Source organism: Notothenia coriiceps, unplaced genomic scaffold (assembly GCF_000735185.1).
Source record: "Notothenia coriiceps isolate Sejong01 unplaced genomic scaffold, NC01 NC01_scaffold00026422, whole genome shotgun sequence".
NCBI lineage: Eukaryota > Metazoa > Chordata > Actinopteri > Perciformes > Nototheniidae > Notothenia > Notothenia coriiceps.
The window spans coordinates 770308-787460 of NW_011359123.1; the positions used below are offsets into that span (position 1 = coordinate 770308).

A 17153-nucleotide genomic window follows, 5' to 3' on the forward strand; every position below is an offset into this window, starting at 1 on the left:
AAATAAAGCCCAAATGATAAGGCTGCTTCATGTGCCGACGGTAACTGAAAGATTTGAACTTCGATATCACTAAATCATGTGCTGTGATAGCTGTAAAGTGCAAGCAGCTTGTTAATGTGTGCCAGTCTTCCCGGGGTTTCTCTCTCTTTCTGCTTCCCTTCTTTCTTTTCACTGTAGGGATAGAGTGTGTGGCGTGTGATGCATTCAGGGTCTTTTATAACGACGCCTCGCCAAAAGCGTCTCTTTCAGCAGCTACTTTACACCTAAAACAGCTGGAAGTACTTTCGACACTCAAAGATTGACAGCAGGCGACACCCACGGGGAGTCACATCTGTAACAAATGTACCACAGATAAACATGTCGCATGCACATGTAGCTCAAAACGACAAAAAGAGTTTGGGAAAAAAGATTCAAAATAAGAAATAAAAACCCACAAGAAAATGTTGATACCCCTGAGTCAAAGGATGAATACAAAACAAATGAAAATCACTGGTTTTAAGGCAACTTTACGACAAATGGTAAACTTCTATAACACTGATGAACCCAGCTTTCTTTCGTTTTTACTCTTCAATTTCAGAAATAAATCTCCTTTGCAGTGCGATAAAGAGTTGTCGTTAAAATAAATGTGATGAGTGTAGCTTTAACAAACAGTAATGAAACCATAAGAAGAAGAAGCTCATCATCTTCTGTATAACAGTGAGTCACTGCTATAATTAACCAACAGTCAAATGTTTCCTGTGTGAATGATGGAGCGCTGGAACATTACACTCATTCTTATAATGTTATATGAAGATATGTAAACCAAATTCCTTCTGTACAGTATGCAGAGACTCCTACAGTGTGTACAGCAGCACAGACATGGCATTATGAGCACGTCTGGTTCATGCAGTTCATGTTTTGCTGAGGACAATCTTTCATTGTGTCTCTGAATCAGACACTGGCATGTAAACAGGGTTGAGTTGTAATGGATCACATAATCATTTCGACAATGTAATCAGATTACAATAATTTACTACTAATCCCCCAGAGGTTTTCAATCTGAATGGTTATTCTTTGTTATTGTGTTTGTGTTCATGGAGATTTAGATCTGGGTGTTTATCACAATGTATGTTGGAAAATGTATGTGGGATCATTTTGCCCCCTTTACTCAGATTTAAAATAAAGATATAACATAAGATTAGCTGAAACAGGGAGAGTGATTGCGTATAGCTGGAAATAAATATCTTAAATATCACAGTAGTTTCCAACAAGACGTGTCAAAAAAGGATATGTGTTTACCTTAGCCCTTTAACGGCCTTAGTATGATACAACTCTTGACTGTCTGGAGCAAAGGAGGAAGTACACCGTGATGCTATTATAAAAACATGAAGTCTACAGTAGGGAAACAAAACTTCAGACTTTCAAATGAAGACAGCTGCTTGTATTATGTTGATTTGTTTTAACAATGACAGTTCCCTTACCTTAGGCCACTGTAACCATGAGAAAGATCGCCTAACCTTTATGAGATTTTAAAACAAACTTCTTGGTGAAAAAATGTATTTCTGAATTTAATTGATTGAATATTTTGTTTGTATATGACAAAAACCTTAAATAAAAACATGTTTGATCCAAACTTAACTTCCTCTTGAAATATTTCATTTGTGGCCCCTTTCCATTGTAGCCAGTCATTCCCACTCAATATTAAAGTCTACTATAACCTGGGACAGCATGCAGTATTAGGTTTAGTGAATTACTTTATTTGAGAGGAGCAGCAGATATTCATAACATTTCTGAAATATGCCAGAGTTAGCCAGAAAGCCTGGTAGAGCTCCTCAACAAGAAGCTGACACAAACAAAATACTGACTTTTTATTAGCAAAGCCAAACAACTTTAACAAGAATTTCAAAACGGCTTTACCATAAAGAAACAGGTCATGTCATGACTCCAACATTTCCAGTCGGTGAGTACGCTCTTGACACAGAAATCTTTTGAAAAGGAAAATCTGTAGCCTACAATGTGCTGAACTGTTTCTCTAGATATAATATATTATATCATCTTAAATATATAGCTAAGCTAATTAGCTAATAAATAAAGCATGTCTCCAGTGTTTGAGTCCTTGTTGTTCTTTGACTACAGCACCATGTTCTCACTCCTTTGGGGATTTGATTTGATCCATTAATGCACGCCTGGTTACAATGTGTGCACAGAACCTGACTACTTCTCCTAATACTCAAAGAGACACTGTAGCAGTCCAAAACAATCCAACATGGTCTCTTATCCAAGACCACCTCTGATTTGTCGTGCACCAGATGATCAGTATGCCGACAAAGATCCCCTCACAGCTTCACATTTGTTGTAATTGAAGCGCAAAAACAAACAAAGTGGCAATTGATTCAATTATTCATGTGGCTCCTAATTCTCAATTGGTTTGTCTGATCAAATAAAGCGTAATAAAGTGTGTTGAAGTCTTTCACACAGGTCTTCTCTATCAATATCTTATTTCCTTTTTCTTTTACTCAGTGTGATACAAATGATGTCTCTGGATGAAAAGCAAATTAGTTAAAGGCTTGAAGTAATTATTACAAGGCTGAAATAATTGAGTAAGACGTCAAAAATGTCATTAACAAATGGCATTTAAGATGAGAAAATCAAAAGCTTGAAATGTGGGTCTCATTTAGGAAACAACAGCAGCCTTTATGTGTTATTGTACTGCCAAGTTTGTTCTACTCATTTGTGTATTTGTTTAAGTTTTCTGTATTATGTCTCTGTTGCATTTCTATGCTCAAGACCCCAGAGAGACTACAGACACTCCCATGTGCTTCTAATGGGTATCCTTAAATAAAAAGATATTTCCATCAGCTTTACAGTATTCAGTAATGCTGTGAGAATACTGAGCAAATATGTTTATGGTGTCCTGGGAAAATGCTGCCTTTTTCTTTTCCTGAAATAAACAACTTAATCCCCAAATTATCATCAGGCAGCAGTGAAAGCAAAATCCATCAAGCCACTGAATGAACGATGGGCCAAACACACACACGATTATGTGTGAACACGTGTGTGTGTGTCACACCTACACACACCTGCCCTCTCATCACTTACCCTCCTAGCTTCACTAGGATTTTACCCCCGACTGTGAACAATATAATTATCATTTGAATGTAATTGGAGCTCAATAAGTTCTGCAGGCATTGTACTGTAACTTAGCCTGAAAGCACTGAAGGCAAAGTGGAGCAGAGAACCACCGAGGGGTATTACACAAAGACTGGGCTTCCTGTGAGGGGTGCTGGCAAGGGAAGAAGAAGAATAGGAAGTGGAGGTTGGATAAGAAACAGCAGACAAAAAGAGAAAAGATGGAAGATAAAGAATAAAAGAGGAGAATAAAAGAGACCTTGAATGAGGATTGTTTAAATCTCTATTTGTGAATAGAGATGGAAAACATTGTTGTAATGACAAAAACAGACAGAGAAGAAAACCGACTCAGAGGTTTTCCTTTGACCTCGGACAGACGCTGACAGTGGGTGGTTGGCACTCTGCAGTTATCCCAGCCATGCGGCAAATAAATTCCACATGCCACTGAAACACCCACACCATCCTCAGTGGGCATTCCCTGCAGTGCAAAACTGTGGGCACCTCCCCATGTGGAACAACCCCAATCTCAACAATGCCTGATTGTTACTCCTGTGTTAGACACTGTAATATAAGTTACATGAGAAATATAATTGAAGGAGTCATGCTTCTAATTGAGTACTCACTCTGTGCCACTACTACAGAGATTGGTGATGATTCAGCAACAAGCTGTCGTGTCTGTTTGACTGTCGTAGTATGCAAATGTCCACTGGTTTCAGAGGAAATACGGCCTGATCAGACCATTAACTCTATAACACTCTGAGCAGGATATGAGCTACTAAAACAAACTGGGGAGGATCTCATTGAGCTGATGGTAAAGAAATAAATTAACATTTTCGGGAAATATGCTTACTCGTATCTTTTTGAGATGAGAAAATTGATTTTAGGGTTGGCTCATACGTTAAAATGTTCCAGCTGTAACACCACTAACGGGTGAAATTATAATGGTGGAAGTGTGTGTGTCTGAATCAGATATCCTTCATTCCACAGCGGGGGCATTTGGGAGTGTGTTTGAACTGTCGTGGACTTCATTTAAACTTGACAGAAACAAAACAAAACATCTTGGTTAGTACCTATCACTAATGGCAAATATATATTCTTCCAGTTTCCAAACCGTTGTCAATACCACTGTGTGTTTTAAATACAAAGCTACAGCTAGCAGCAAGTTAGCTGAGCTTGACTGATGGAGGAAGATTTCATAAGCTTCATTTTCTTCTTTTGCAAATGTAAACTAAAGCTAAATGTACTCAAACTCAAAGTGATAAAGAAGGAAAGCTAAATAATTCCCTGATTGTCCATTTAGTGAATTAGGAAACCACAAAAATAAGAAGTTTTCTCTACCAAGTCATTAACATAAAATCACTTAAACCTCCCACGCTCTCACACTGTACATTATTTTCTTACACAATAGTTACAGATGGCTGCATGGCCTCAGCAATATGCCTGCAGATACAAATGTCTCTTTTATATATTTTCAAAATCATTCAGCTGTGATTATGATAGACAGAGTGCAAAACAGTGTTGCGGTCCACTTGTTTGGTGCTATTATCTCAATCCTGCATACAAATTGAAACTACACTATACACTATATAGTCCAAAGCAATACGAACAGCATGTCTATATTTTTTGCCAATGGCATTAAAGCACAGTTCTGAATTTGATAACACATGCTAGGCAGCTGCTGAGTGTGGGCAAAAGTTAAAAGTGTAATGGATTTGCCTACTTTCCATAAAAGATGCCAAAAAAGTGATCAAGTCCTGTAACCTTCTGTTATCAGCGCGGAGTCCAATTAGCTGAGCGACACTGTGTCACGCTGATAAATTCTCTCTGCCACTGCCTGTACACATTTAGATAATGCATGTTGTGCGCTGTTTACTCCTTATCTTAATTTGTAACACTTTCAGGGTGTTTTCAAAATTGGGTGCTTTCACATCAGCGCCACAATTTGGAGATGTGATTCATCTTGAGCCACGCTGGAGGCGCAACTTTAGGCATGGTACAGTCGGCCAGTTCACAAATTTGGTCGAGGCTGAAATATTTCAACAACTATTGGATGGATTGCCTCGGTTTTGCACAGATATGTATGGTCGCCAGTGGATTAATCCTGCTGCCTTTAGAGATGCATTGACGTTGTCCCTACAAACCAAAGGTTTTCACTTATCCAATCAATCAAATGTTGATCTAATTGACACATTATGTGGTGCAAACATTCATGAATCCTCCATCGATGTTACCGTCACAGTGAATTGTCCTCACTTTAGTCAATATTCGGCAAAGCTAATGACATCCCAACCATCCTTGGCTGCGCTTTGTCTTTAGAATTGAATTGCAACCATTAGCATGGCACAACGCTTTATTAAGATATGGAAAATTGTGAACCTGCATAGCATCAGCATGTTAGCGTATTAGCATTGTGAGCATGTCCCCATTGAGCTCAAAGCAGCTTTGTGCCTGAGTGCAGTCTCACTGAAATGCAAGCATGGCTGCAGATTGGAAAGAAATGAACACACCACAAAGGAGGTTGCATATAAATCCAGATACAGAATACTGTAGGGTATAATGCAGGACAGTTTAAAGGATAGAAGAAAGTAGTCGGGACTTGTGAGCAGAGCCTCAGCCACCTGTCAATCAATGCCAGACAGGCCGTTATAAAGCCAGTCGTCTACACTTGTCCAGCCGCTGGCATTAAATACCGTCAGACGTTTCCTCTGGACAGCTCTCCCCCTCAAGGTTAGACAGCTTTTCGGTGAAGCTCTTTCTCATTCATTCCTTCTTATATTCTTCTTGTTCTCTGCTCCTCCCATGTCCCCGCATCCCATCTCTCCAATGTGATGATTTAATACCAGCTGTCTGCTCTCGCTCTCTCGCCATCGACTCCTTCCTTTTATTCCTCCCATTCTCTCTCAGCCTGATGAAGTCAGAGTGCAGCTCTAGTATAAACAGCCACTGCAGGCCATCTATAGTGATCTCATTACCCGTGACTGCAGGGGGAACTGTCTTAACCAATTTCACGACTATCCTTCCTTAACCTCCCCTTCCCTCATCTGAGATACATCAGGGTCAAGTAAGCAATTAAGAGGGCGATTGTCTAAACAGCATGGAAGAAACAGAAATGATGCAGCAAGCCTGGACAGTTTGCGATTAAGAACAACATAACCGCCCTCTAATTGTTTTGCAGTGGCAAACCTCTCGAGTGTACCTTGTGTGATGGCAGCATTAACTCATATTATAATTATTGAGCTGACTGGAAGGGGTACTGAAATATGCACACTTGTTTGACAGTACATTCTTAGACGATACATTTTGAATTGCCTGAAAACTGACTGTAAATGGACACAAGAAGATTTGTTGGAGGGCAATCGAAAACAAACAAAACAAAGAGAATAAAGATGTAGGCTTTGTTTCTTTTGAACGCACACATATACAGTATCAATAATATCTTCCAATCTATGCTTCCAACAAATGGATTGCCAAAAGGAAAACGGCCACAACCTCACTTCATATTCAAGCATAAAAAAGTAATTCTCTGGGATATATAAAATAAAAACTGTGCCCAGCCAAAAGTCATCATCACTCATCTGTACACAAACTGGGTGTGTGGCTAATTCACAGCCACTGAGTTATAAAGAACGATTTGTTTCCAAATTTGGCAACGGGAAGTTGTTTTGTCTTTTGATTTTTTGTTTCACCAAAATGCTTGGAGTTATTCAGCTCAGTGAATCTCAGCAAACCAGATTGTATTTGGAAAAAGAAAGAGACGGATAGCTGCTGGCTAACAAATAAAGCTGAACTGATCAGATGTTGGGGAAATGATCTGCATCCTGATTGAGTCATATAAGAAATCTTTTGAGACAGCCAACAAGGGAGAAATACAGTCAGCGGTTGGCAGCTGTTGTTCTCACAGAAACTGACTATATCCACTGATGTTTCCAAATGCAGCCCCTTTGTCTCTCAGAGGTTTTTCAACATCTTGGCTATGGAAACATCCCATTATCCAGCATGTTGCAGTTAGCACCACTAAGTCCTCTTACCGGATGTTGTGGGACTTGCGTTTGATCTCGTTCCAGCAGAGGTTCATCTCTCCCATTTGGTGCGGGCCGCCTCCCTTCAATCTCCTGCACTCCGTCCCCTCCTCCGGCCCCTCACCGTCCGCTGTGGACTGGCACGGCACACAGTGGCATCCTGGCCACGAGGGCCGCCCCGCAGCTGAAGAGAAGAAAGAGCAGGATACAGTCAGGTGAGTATTACAGGCAAATGATTTTCTTCTCTTTTGATTAATAATTAATATTTTGATCTGATATATAAAGCCGATGAGGATAGAATGAGAATATTTCTGGCTTTGATGAATCCTCAACACACAATGGATGAGAAGGGTATAAAACGCAGACCGTCTACTATTTATTTTGCAATGGTCAAGCCAAAGATGAAATGGTGGCTTCAGTGATTTAACAGACCAGTCAAATCATATTTCATATTAAAGTATCAACTATTTTACATTTACTATATATCCACCAACACAGCCCCTTACGTCCCTCATGTTCTGAAAGCAATGAACAGAAACAAGACTTAAAAAGGAAGATAATGTTGCCCCATTGCCTGCTGGGTAAATAAATAACCAGCTTGTTGATTATAAGGTTACAATATGAACCTTGAGGTGACATAGTGTGATGTTTTGTGTAAAGCTAGTTTCTGCTGCCAACAATAGGTCAAAACAAATCTGAAAATGTTGGTTAAAACGTAATGAAAGGTGCCATTTATCTGATTTATAGTTAGGGAAGAAAGAGTCAAATTGAATAACTGTGTCCCGTGTGTAGAAGATTGAAAACCATGAGACAACAGCAGTTTCATCCCATTATTCCGTTCCATTAAACTCAAGGAAAAAAACACAGACAAAAAGCCTCTTTTCTCACAGACTTTTAGAGTGAGGGGCACGGGAGGCTACATTTGAAGAGGTGCAATCCCCCTGATGGACAAACAAATCAAGGAGGCATACACAAACACACACACACAGACAAGCACACACATACATACACAAACACACACACAGACAAGCACACACATACTGTACATACACAAACAGCATAACGAGTGGCAGAAGAAGCTTTTACCTTTCACAGGTCAAGATAAATCTTGTGTTTTGTCACAGGGCATCCAGAGGCTTTCTGTCTTTTCTGTTCATTTCACAACCTTTACGTCGACAACAACTGGGCCTCTCGACACACACACAATATAACAGGAGCTTTCAGTGAGCTTGTATCATGTTGCTTTTTAAACTGGTCAATCTGATTCTTCCATGCTGAAGGACTCAACCTATAACCTGTATAGGAGCAACCATCCATCAACAGGCAGGGGTGTCAAACTCAAGGCCCGGGGGCCAAATCCGGCCCGCGACCTCATTTTATGTGGCCCGCAAGAGCTTGCAAAGAATATAATATACAATACAATTGTTGAATATTTGCTTTCAATGATTTGCCCTAGACTTCAGCTTTCAGACGTAGTTATTACACACACACACACACACACACACACACACACACACACACACACACACACACACACACACACACACACACACACACACACACACACACACACACACACACATACTAGACTCAATTGGGTATTAAGTCATCAAGACACAACCCCTTTATCATGTAATGTGATGTCTTGAAGAAAATACCTTGTGATTAGTATAACTAAATACATTTAGACTGTTTGTTGTGAAAAACTAAAATATTTTCCACACTTTTCTTTGTTTAAGTTTTAGAGACTTATTTGATGAATCAGGAAAATGATAACAAGGAAAATCATTAAAGACAAGAATCAATTATAGCATCCCGTATGCTTATGATATGTCTAATAATGTGTTGTGTACTTTGGCTGTACAGTAAATAAAAATATCTACCATTTGAGGGTGGATCATAATAAAAAACCAGCATAGTCTGTTAAAAATAATGATAATTATTAGCTGTTAGTGCCAAAAGAAGTTAAGAAAGCCCTTCCAAATGAAGATCTTCCAAAGGGTGGTACCATGAAAGGGTTAACTCACTCACTGCTTACCTTTAAGTGCTTCTCTACCGAGCTCAGGTGGTTTGTCTAAAACAAATTGAGCCCGAAATGAACCAGGAAAGCGTTTGTTGCAGTGTCAACGTTTGAGTGAACGAATCCCCTAGTGAGACAGAGGGAAAGACTTGCTCTCCTTTCCTTATCTGCATCCTCTCTCTTTTCACGCCTCCTCCTTGTCTGAACACATCCATTCTTCTCTCTACTTTTTTTAATTTGTTCTACAGACCACCTCACCTGAAATCACCACCATCTCTTCCTCACCTGTCTCCTTTTATCTCTCTGCTTCCTTCCCTCCCTTTTCTCCCTCAGACAGCCCCTGTTAGTATGGGTTAGTCTTAATCAGCTCATCTCTCCTGCTCTCACCGTCTGAATCCCCTTCGCTGGTAATAAGAGCAAACTCTTCCACTTCCAGGACCTCACTTGAGCTGAAATAACCTGCTTCTAAACTTCTAAAAATAATATCCTAAACGCCTTCATATCTGTGTACACATTTGATTCACTTCACTGCTGTGTTAGTGAATAAAACATTGAAACAAGTTAGAAGAGGCTCGACATGACAGAGGGATGTTTAAGAGGAGAGTGGCAGCTTGATTGTTTGTTTGCTTTGGAAAGCTGCCTCTTTAAGATGTGAAATGGAGTTGAACAATGACAGCCATCAACCACATCACTGCCAACACCAAGAGGATACCCCGCGGGTGAAAGATAGCTCTGAGAGGTTTGTTTGTGGAAAAGGGAACCGAGTGACAGACAGCGCTGTCGGCGACATCAAATCGCTCCTCTTCCTCTTCAACTTTGCCTCAGATAGCAACAAGGGTTCGATATAAAGACAAACTCATTCACCATCGCACCTGGTGGAATGTATTTATAAACCTGTTTAAATATTGAAAAAAATAATCAGTTCACATTTCTTCACTGCAAGAAACATTAGAAGGCAGCACAATAGGGAAATGATGTCCACAACAATCATGTTATGCACACGTTTCAATTATCCCCGCTTTGTTGGCACACCTCTGCATCATGCACGTACCAGCCCGCAGAGCAACACTTCAGGTCGCTCTGTCTCCCGCTTTAAACTTCAAAACCATGAGTGAAGCTTTAAACATGCATTATTTACGGCCTTGATCGGATGTGGCATCGGCCAGTCAAGCGCATGTGCTGCATGTTTTTCAACGATGCAGAAAAACCAGCAGAGATTTCACTGACATGCCACAAAGTGACACAGACAATATTCGTCTTGCTTGCTGCTATGGCTACAGCTCTCACCTCTATGTGCTCACGACTACAGAAATCAAAGCTTGACACTTCTAAAAAAAATGGACTAAAATTATACACACAGTGCACACAGAACATCTGTCTCTTTTTGACAACTCAAGGCAACCTGGAAGGACATTTCCCGGACAATATGTGAGTTTTAAATCAAAGTAGTTGAAGATTATAAAAGATAGCACACAACGCTTTGCTGGATTTAAAAGCAAAAGAGTAAAGGCAGTTTAACCGTGCAGATAAAGCACCAGAGGATCTAAGCCACTGTGCAACCACACCATGTCTACACATTGATATGAATCTGAAGGAATCAAGACTGCAGCTGAGATATCCCTGAGAAGCAGAGAGATAGTCGGGATCTACTCTCATTACTGGAGCTCTGCAGATGAATGCAGTTCTCTCTCCATGTGCAGTGCCTACCTTAAAAGTGCAGTCTTGGTGTGGCGTTTCGATTCCAGTCTCAGCCTCACACTGTTAAACCTGTCACTATCGGGTAACTGAGAGTTGACATTATTTACTCTGTCTGGTGATTGGCTTGGTAGAGAATCCAGAGAAAAGTCGGGCATTCAGGGATATAAGGAACAAACAGGGAGGGGATAGAGGGAGGGAGGGGGTTTCGAGGAGAGATGGGTGACCTAATAAGCAGAAACTTGTCTCTTGGTCAAAGACTTCTCTGTCCTTGTACATTCCTGTCCACACCTACACGGCCCCCACTCGTGAAGAACAACAGGAAGAAAAGGCCATCTGCCTGACGTCCTTCGACCCACACACACTCTCGCACAAAAAAAGAAAACTGCACTAATGTCCGTGCGAATGGTCTTGATTCATAGAGAAACACACATACAAATAAATGATTATGTTCCTACAGCACATGCTCGCATTGCTGCAGTACAGTATGTTACCACAGTATACACAATTATAAGGAGGACAAGGGTCAAAGCCACGGCAGCACAACGTTTGTTTATCACTTTCTTCTAGCAACAACATTAAGTCAAGCTTTGTAATTTAACCAATTCATCAGCAAATACCTGCAAATCTAATCACCCTTAGCTGTACAGAGAATGCACTGCAAATAAGAAAATGATAGCCTGCGTGAACATTAACATTACTGCTAAATATCAACATGTTAGCGTTGCCATTGTTCATAGCATGAAGATGCAAACAAATACAAATCTTGAGACTCAGCAGGATTTGTGCAACAGAAATATGCTTTTCTTTCATATTCCTTTTATAACTTTTGAACCCCTCAAATGTATCCGTGGAGCCCTCTGGAGGTGTCTGGAGCCCCAAGATGGTAAGCACTGATCTAGATTAAAGCTATAAGAAATAGGAGAAAGGATAGTAAAAAACCTTACCAGTATTACAGCGGTCATATTCAATTATTTATTCCACTTCTTCTTTGAAAAGAAAAGTGCTCAAGAAAAACAATAGAGAAGATAAAGAGTAAGAAAACTCATTTGGGATGAGTCAACGGCTTTATAAGGTTTCTCAGGGACATTTCCTTCTCAAAGTAAATATTCACAACAAATGAAATATAAATCAGCCCTGACAGATGGAGTTATTGTACTGAAATGGAACCAATTTAAAACTGTAATTGCGAACACATCCTTCTGTCAGTGGGTTTAAGCCAACAATAATTTGTAATGCTCTTCCACCCACAATTACAAACACTTAACAGAAGTGATAAAGCCATTATGCAGCGCCCAAAAGAACTGGCTGGTGCTGATAGGCACGCCCAGAACTTAGCGCCTCGGATTCACTGTGAATGTGGCGAGCCCTGATTTAACTTCAACAATTAGATCCCAAGCTAACAATGACTCTGGGTATCAGTGTCCAGGAGGCCTTGTGGTAAATAGAGTCCTTGCAAGTGTACTCGTGCATTTCTGTGAGTGAGTGCGCATTGTGTGTGTGTGGATGCATGTCGCTGTGTGTCCCGGCGTTTGGCTTCATGCCTGACGGGGGTTAGTGGAGGTTGGACTGTTGCCTCCCTGCTGCTCTGTCCCACTGTCCCACAGCCCCTCAACAGCCACCAGTTAGAAGGGAAAAAGGGAACACACACACACACAAACACACACACACACACCCTCCAGCTCTTGGTCCCCTCTCTGCTGTTGATGCAGGATGAGCGCGCTGAGCGTCCCCTCACAGCTGCAACCGTCACACACTGCTGGAGGGACTGGAGCAGCTCCAATGATACAGCACACACACATGTTCACAGAGGAACACTTCAATAGCGTCTATTAAACAGAATGCATGCACAGAGACACACTCTTACTGAAAGAAAAACTCCATCAGCCATACCCTCCACAACCCTGCTGGGCATAGGCAGCTGTCAAACTGTTTCTGTTCCCCCTATTAAACATGGCTGCACTCTTCCCAAGCTCAACTCCTTTTGTCTGCAGACATGTGGCGAGGTGATTTGTGATTGGAAGCACCCGACAGAACAGCAGGAGAAAGGAAAGTCGTTCACTTCCACACCTCCTCACCGTACTCCCATCAAGACAGCATACTGTAGTGGTCGCAGTTTTTTATTTTTTCGTACTCCATCTACATATTTCATTACCCTTCCTACTTTATTATCTTTTCAATGACAGAGATACAGTACATTCCCCTAAGGAACAACCGTGGCATCAAGACATTTGTTTTATATTTAATTTTTGGCTTTGAAGCGAGAGCTCGGCGGTAAAATAAGAGCTCAGCTGTCATTAATATTATTATTGCTGGAGGAGGAAGTGGGGAAGTGCAATGTGAACACTTTAAAGGATGCTCATTGTGTTGATTCTAGCATCAGGTGAGTAATGGTTATGGTTTTTATTCAACTGCATGGTGAATGAAGTGCTTCCAGAGCAGCAGTGAAGCATCAACTGACAAAAATATTATTATAACATAGTTTGAGTTTTGGTTGTTTTTAGTGCAGCAATCCGACTTTAAGGCCTCTACACTCGGAGAGACGCTGGTGGTCTTCCTCACTTTCAACTCATAAAATGTTGGTTTCCCCTTTTATTTTCCTTAAGAAACATTAATTTAGTCAAAACTATATCGGTGACTGTTTATTTTGTATGAGCTTAAGTTATACCCTGACAGAAATGTTGAAACCTTTGTCCAAGACTGTTCTTATGGCTGCACTATGCACCACCAAATATCAAACATTCTAGGTATCTTGTGCATCATAATGCATTCAAACACTATTTCAAAAAAGAAGAACTATACTACAATACTTCCACTACTTGAGACTTTGTGGTTTACCAGACGTACAAAGATTAGATTTGCATCAAATAATTTGTCCAAAGACGTTGATATTGATTTGGTTTAGTACGTTACATGGATTTCTTTGCCAGAAAACTCAAATCTAGCTTTGGGAACTTTGATATTTGTATCATTGTTATAAACTTTGAGTTTGATTGAAGTAAGACTGGCCCACCAGCAAGTCAATAAACTTGAGGTTAGAACTAGGGTATATATATATTATGTTTCTGTGGCTGTCGCAGGATTGTAATAAGTCTGTCCAATCATTTCGCCCGGATTAAAGCAGAATATTACATATTGAATGCGTTTCATATACAAATATTAAACAGAATAGCTTAAACTTTTTGCTGCTAGCATTTTTGTGTAACAGCACACAACAACATATTTTCTGATGCAACAGCTCCTCTTTTTAGTGATGATTTTCACATCCATCCAAGCCTTTGAACTCTTTCTAATGCCAGTATTCCAACATTTGTAAAAAAGGAACATGACTTTAACAGGTTAAATAATGGAAAATATATTTGAATATGTTTGTGTGAGCATGTGGTATGCAAATATCCACCTTGAGATTCATCTGTTAAATTATGTTAATCACTATTGAACCGAGCATAACAAGGTTAAAATAAGAGAACAGTTTCAGTCTTGAATCTATTTTCAGGCAACTGATGATGTTATTATTTTAATTATTAAATTATTTATTTAATCCTGTATCAAAAAAACTACAAAAACATCTTCTTTGCGAGAATAAAATGTTCCTAAAAAAAGCCGATACCAATCACAAGACCACACTGTAGGCTCATTACTTAAGCAGAAGCAGTCAAAAGTGATTTGATTTAGAGTTTGGTTTTCTAAGGTTCGAACATCCTATGCAATCTAAAGTGCGCAAACGAAAAAATGCTTGAGATGAAAAAAGGCAGAGAAACGGCTTTCAGACAGGGAAGCTAAACGTAATCAAGAAATCCAATTATTCTGTGGTGTACATGTAGGAGCCATGAAAAATACAAAGTGATGCATTTTAATACAAATTACGTTTGTAGTAGTTTATATTTTTTTGTATGGGTAATGGTTTGTATTATTATAAGATATTATTGTTTGATTGCATCTGTATTGGTCACATGGATATGGGCGACACTCATAGGAATTATAATCACCTGTTCACCTGTGTGAGGTGTGTGTGTGTGTGTGTGTGTGTGTGTGTGTGTGTGTGTGTGTGTGTGTGTGTGTGTGTGTGTGTGTGTGTGTGTGTGCGCGTGTGTGTGTGGAAAAGAGGGTGACAGGGTCGCTGGTTTCTTTGTTGACTGCAAACTTTATGATTGCTTTGATTATTAATACAATTCCCATGTCCACGTTGTGCTAAATTGATCATCACATTTTTCATTAAATTACATTATTCTTCACCGCATTTTTTATCTCAGCAAGTCATTTTTTTATAGTGTACACGTATCAGACAATTGCGACCAGCCCCCGCCTCTTATCGACTTTGTTTGTTTCCTGAAGTCGCTACATGTGGGTTTAAATGATGATACAATTGGTGATATGCACCTCTATATATTAATATTTATAATATATCTTATTTGGAGGCGCATTCAATAACACCCAAATACACCTCAAAGAAACACTCAACAAGTAAAAACATTAAAATATAACGAAGTACACAACATGTCTGTATGATGTTCCTTCATAGTGCAAGCCTTGTCACAGACAGAGTTTAGTATGGTATGTTTTGTTTAAGATGAACGCAGTCATTTCAGTCTTAAGTGGTGTAGGATAAACAGTATGTGACAATACAACTGGCCGAGAGCCGGAGCAGTACGCCACTAAAGAGGATTTAAACATATCAGTCTGTATCTTAAACAGATTACTTAGTCAGTCCTTTATAATTATATCAAAAGGCATTTTAGGGATTAGCCAAGACATAAAAGTGTTCCTCTCAAAGGGGTTCATATTGTGGCAACAGCTGCATTGTTGGTGAAAAAAGAATTAAAAACTCTTGGAAGTCAATAAATAAAGGCAGTCCCTTGTGTTTCAAAAGCCATTTACTGACAAATGCATCTGCCGTGTTTAGACTTAATTACGGAAAAATGAACAGAAAGAACTGAACATACCGCCTTACAATTACTGGGTAAGCAACGCTGATTAAAAGTCAACCTTGTCATTGCTTCCTAACGTGCAGTGATGTGTGGAGAGGGAACGCCTGGTTCAGAAAAGAGGTAATTTAGCAAACCCCAGTTGAAATCCCTGCGAATGAAGATGAGTTTTCTTCTACTGCAAAGATGAAACACTCAAAAATACTTTTTTCTTTCTTATAGTTCAAATCCAGCTCACGACATAACAGGATCTCTTTTTCCTGAAAGTTTTTTTTGGTTCATCTTATTATTTTTGACTTTTATAACAACCTTATTTTCTGCACATATTTAAGTGTGATCTATTTGCTGAATACTTCATGATTCATTGACTAATAACAAAAGATACAGTAACAGCCCGGCCACACAGAGCATCCTTCGATTCATCCACCCTCCCTCGTAAAATGCCACAAGTAATTTGGTTTAGTGATGGCAAAGCAGCCAACAACAACATAAAAATAATGCAAATTAGGAGCCAGGATTTTGTTATAGCCTTGTGTAATATTTAGGATTAACAGTGCAAGTATAAAACAGTTGGCATTCTGTTAAATTGAGGAAGCTAAAGTGTGCACTTTCTTATCTAAGGTTTGCAATAATTAAAATACCAGGAGGCGGTAGGAATAAAAAGCACAAAATAAAGGTAATGATGAAATACATATTTAAATTGTGTTTTCACAGGGTAGCTACTGCTGACCCTGTGAAACCTGGCTGCACCAATTACCTGACTTTGGTTCCAGTTGATGCATTTGCACTGCTTATTTCCCCAAAACTGTTTTGTTTATTTTGCTAAAAGCTGTCATCCGGCTTAACATTCTCATTTTATAAACAAGTGTTTACTTTCAAATAATCAAAACATATTTTTACTAGATCCAGTAAGTGCCATAGAGCTGGAAAGGTGTTAATGTTCTACTTTCAATATTGGTGCCAAGACCCTTGAATTTTGATCGTAAAAAAACAGTTTTTGGAAAATCTGTGCTAATGTAATTTGATATTTAAAGGTCTCCTATTATATTATTTGTAGGCATATTTTATAGGTCTCAGTTATATAAAAAACATGTCTGAAGTGTTTTGCTCAAAATACCAAAACACATCAAGGATTATTTCTGAACAAGTATGGAGCTCAAATGCTTTTTATCTTGCGAGTTTACCACAAAGTGAGTACCTTTTTATATCCTGCTTCATTACACATACTCTCTCCAGTGCAGCGTTAGATACGGGATTGTCCCACTCTCAATAGCTTCAAAGGTCAACTCAAAGAATGGTTGAGAAACAAACATCCGTGCAATCACCGCTAAATGCACTTTAACACAGGGGTATCTCTTTATGTAGCTCTTGTATCTCCTCTTGCAC

The 17153-nt window shown here is 39.5% G+C and overlaps 1 protein-coding gene across 2 annotated transcripts in view; it reads right to left on the reverse strand.

Annotated features, from left to right (window-relative positions):
* drp2 (dystrophin related protein 2) overlaps window positions 1–17153 on the reverse strand; it is a 132294-nt gene that overhangs the window by 35273 nt on the left and 79868 nt on the right. Inside the window, exons 1-2 of one of the 2 annotated variants that reach the window (XM_010784574.1) lie at window positions 10855–10944; window positions 7137–7311 (exon numbers count right to left, since the gene is read on the reverse strand). In XM_010784574.1, the coding sequence (XP_010782876.1) occupies window positions 7137–7192 (56 nt within the window). In that variant the 5' untranslated portion in view covers window positions 7193–7311; window positions 10855–10944. Of the gene's footprint in view, window positions 1–7136; window positions 7312–10854; window positions 10945–17153 lie in introns of those variants that run through there. The other variant, XM_010784573.1, reaches the window with a different exon arrangement.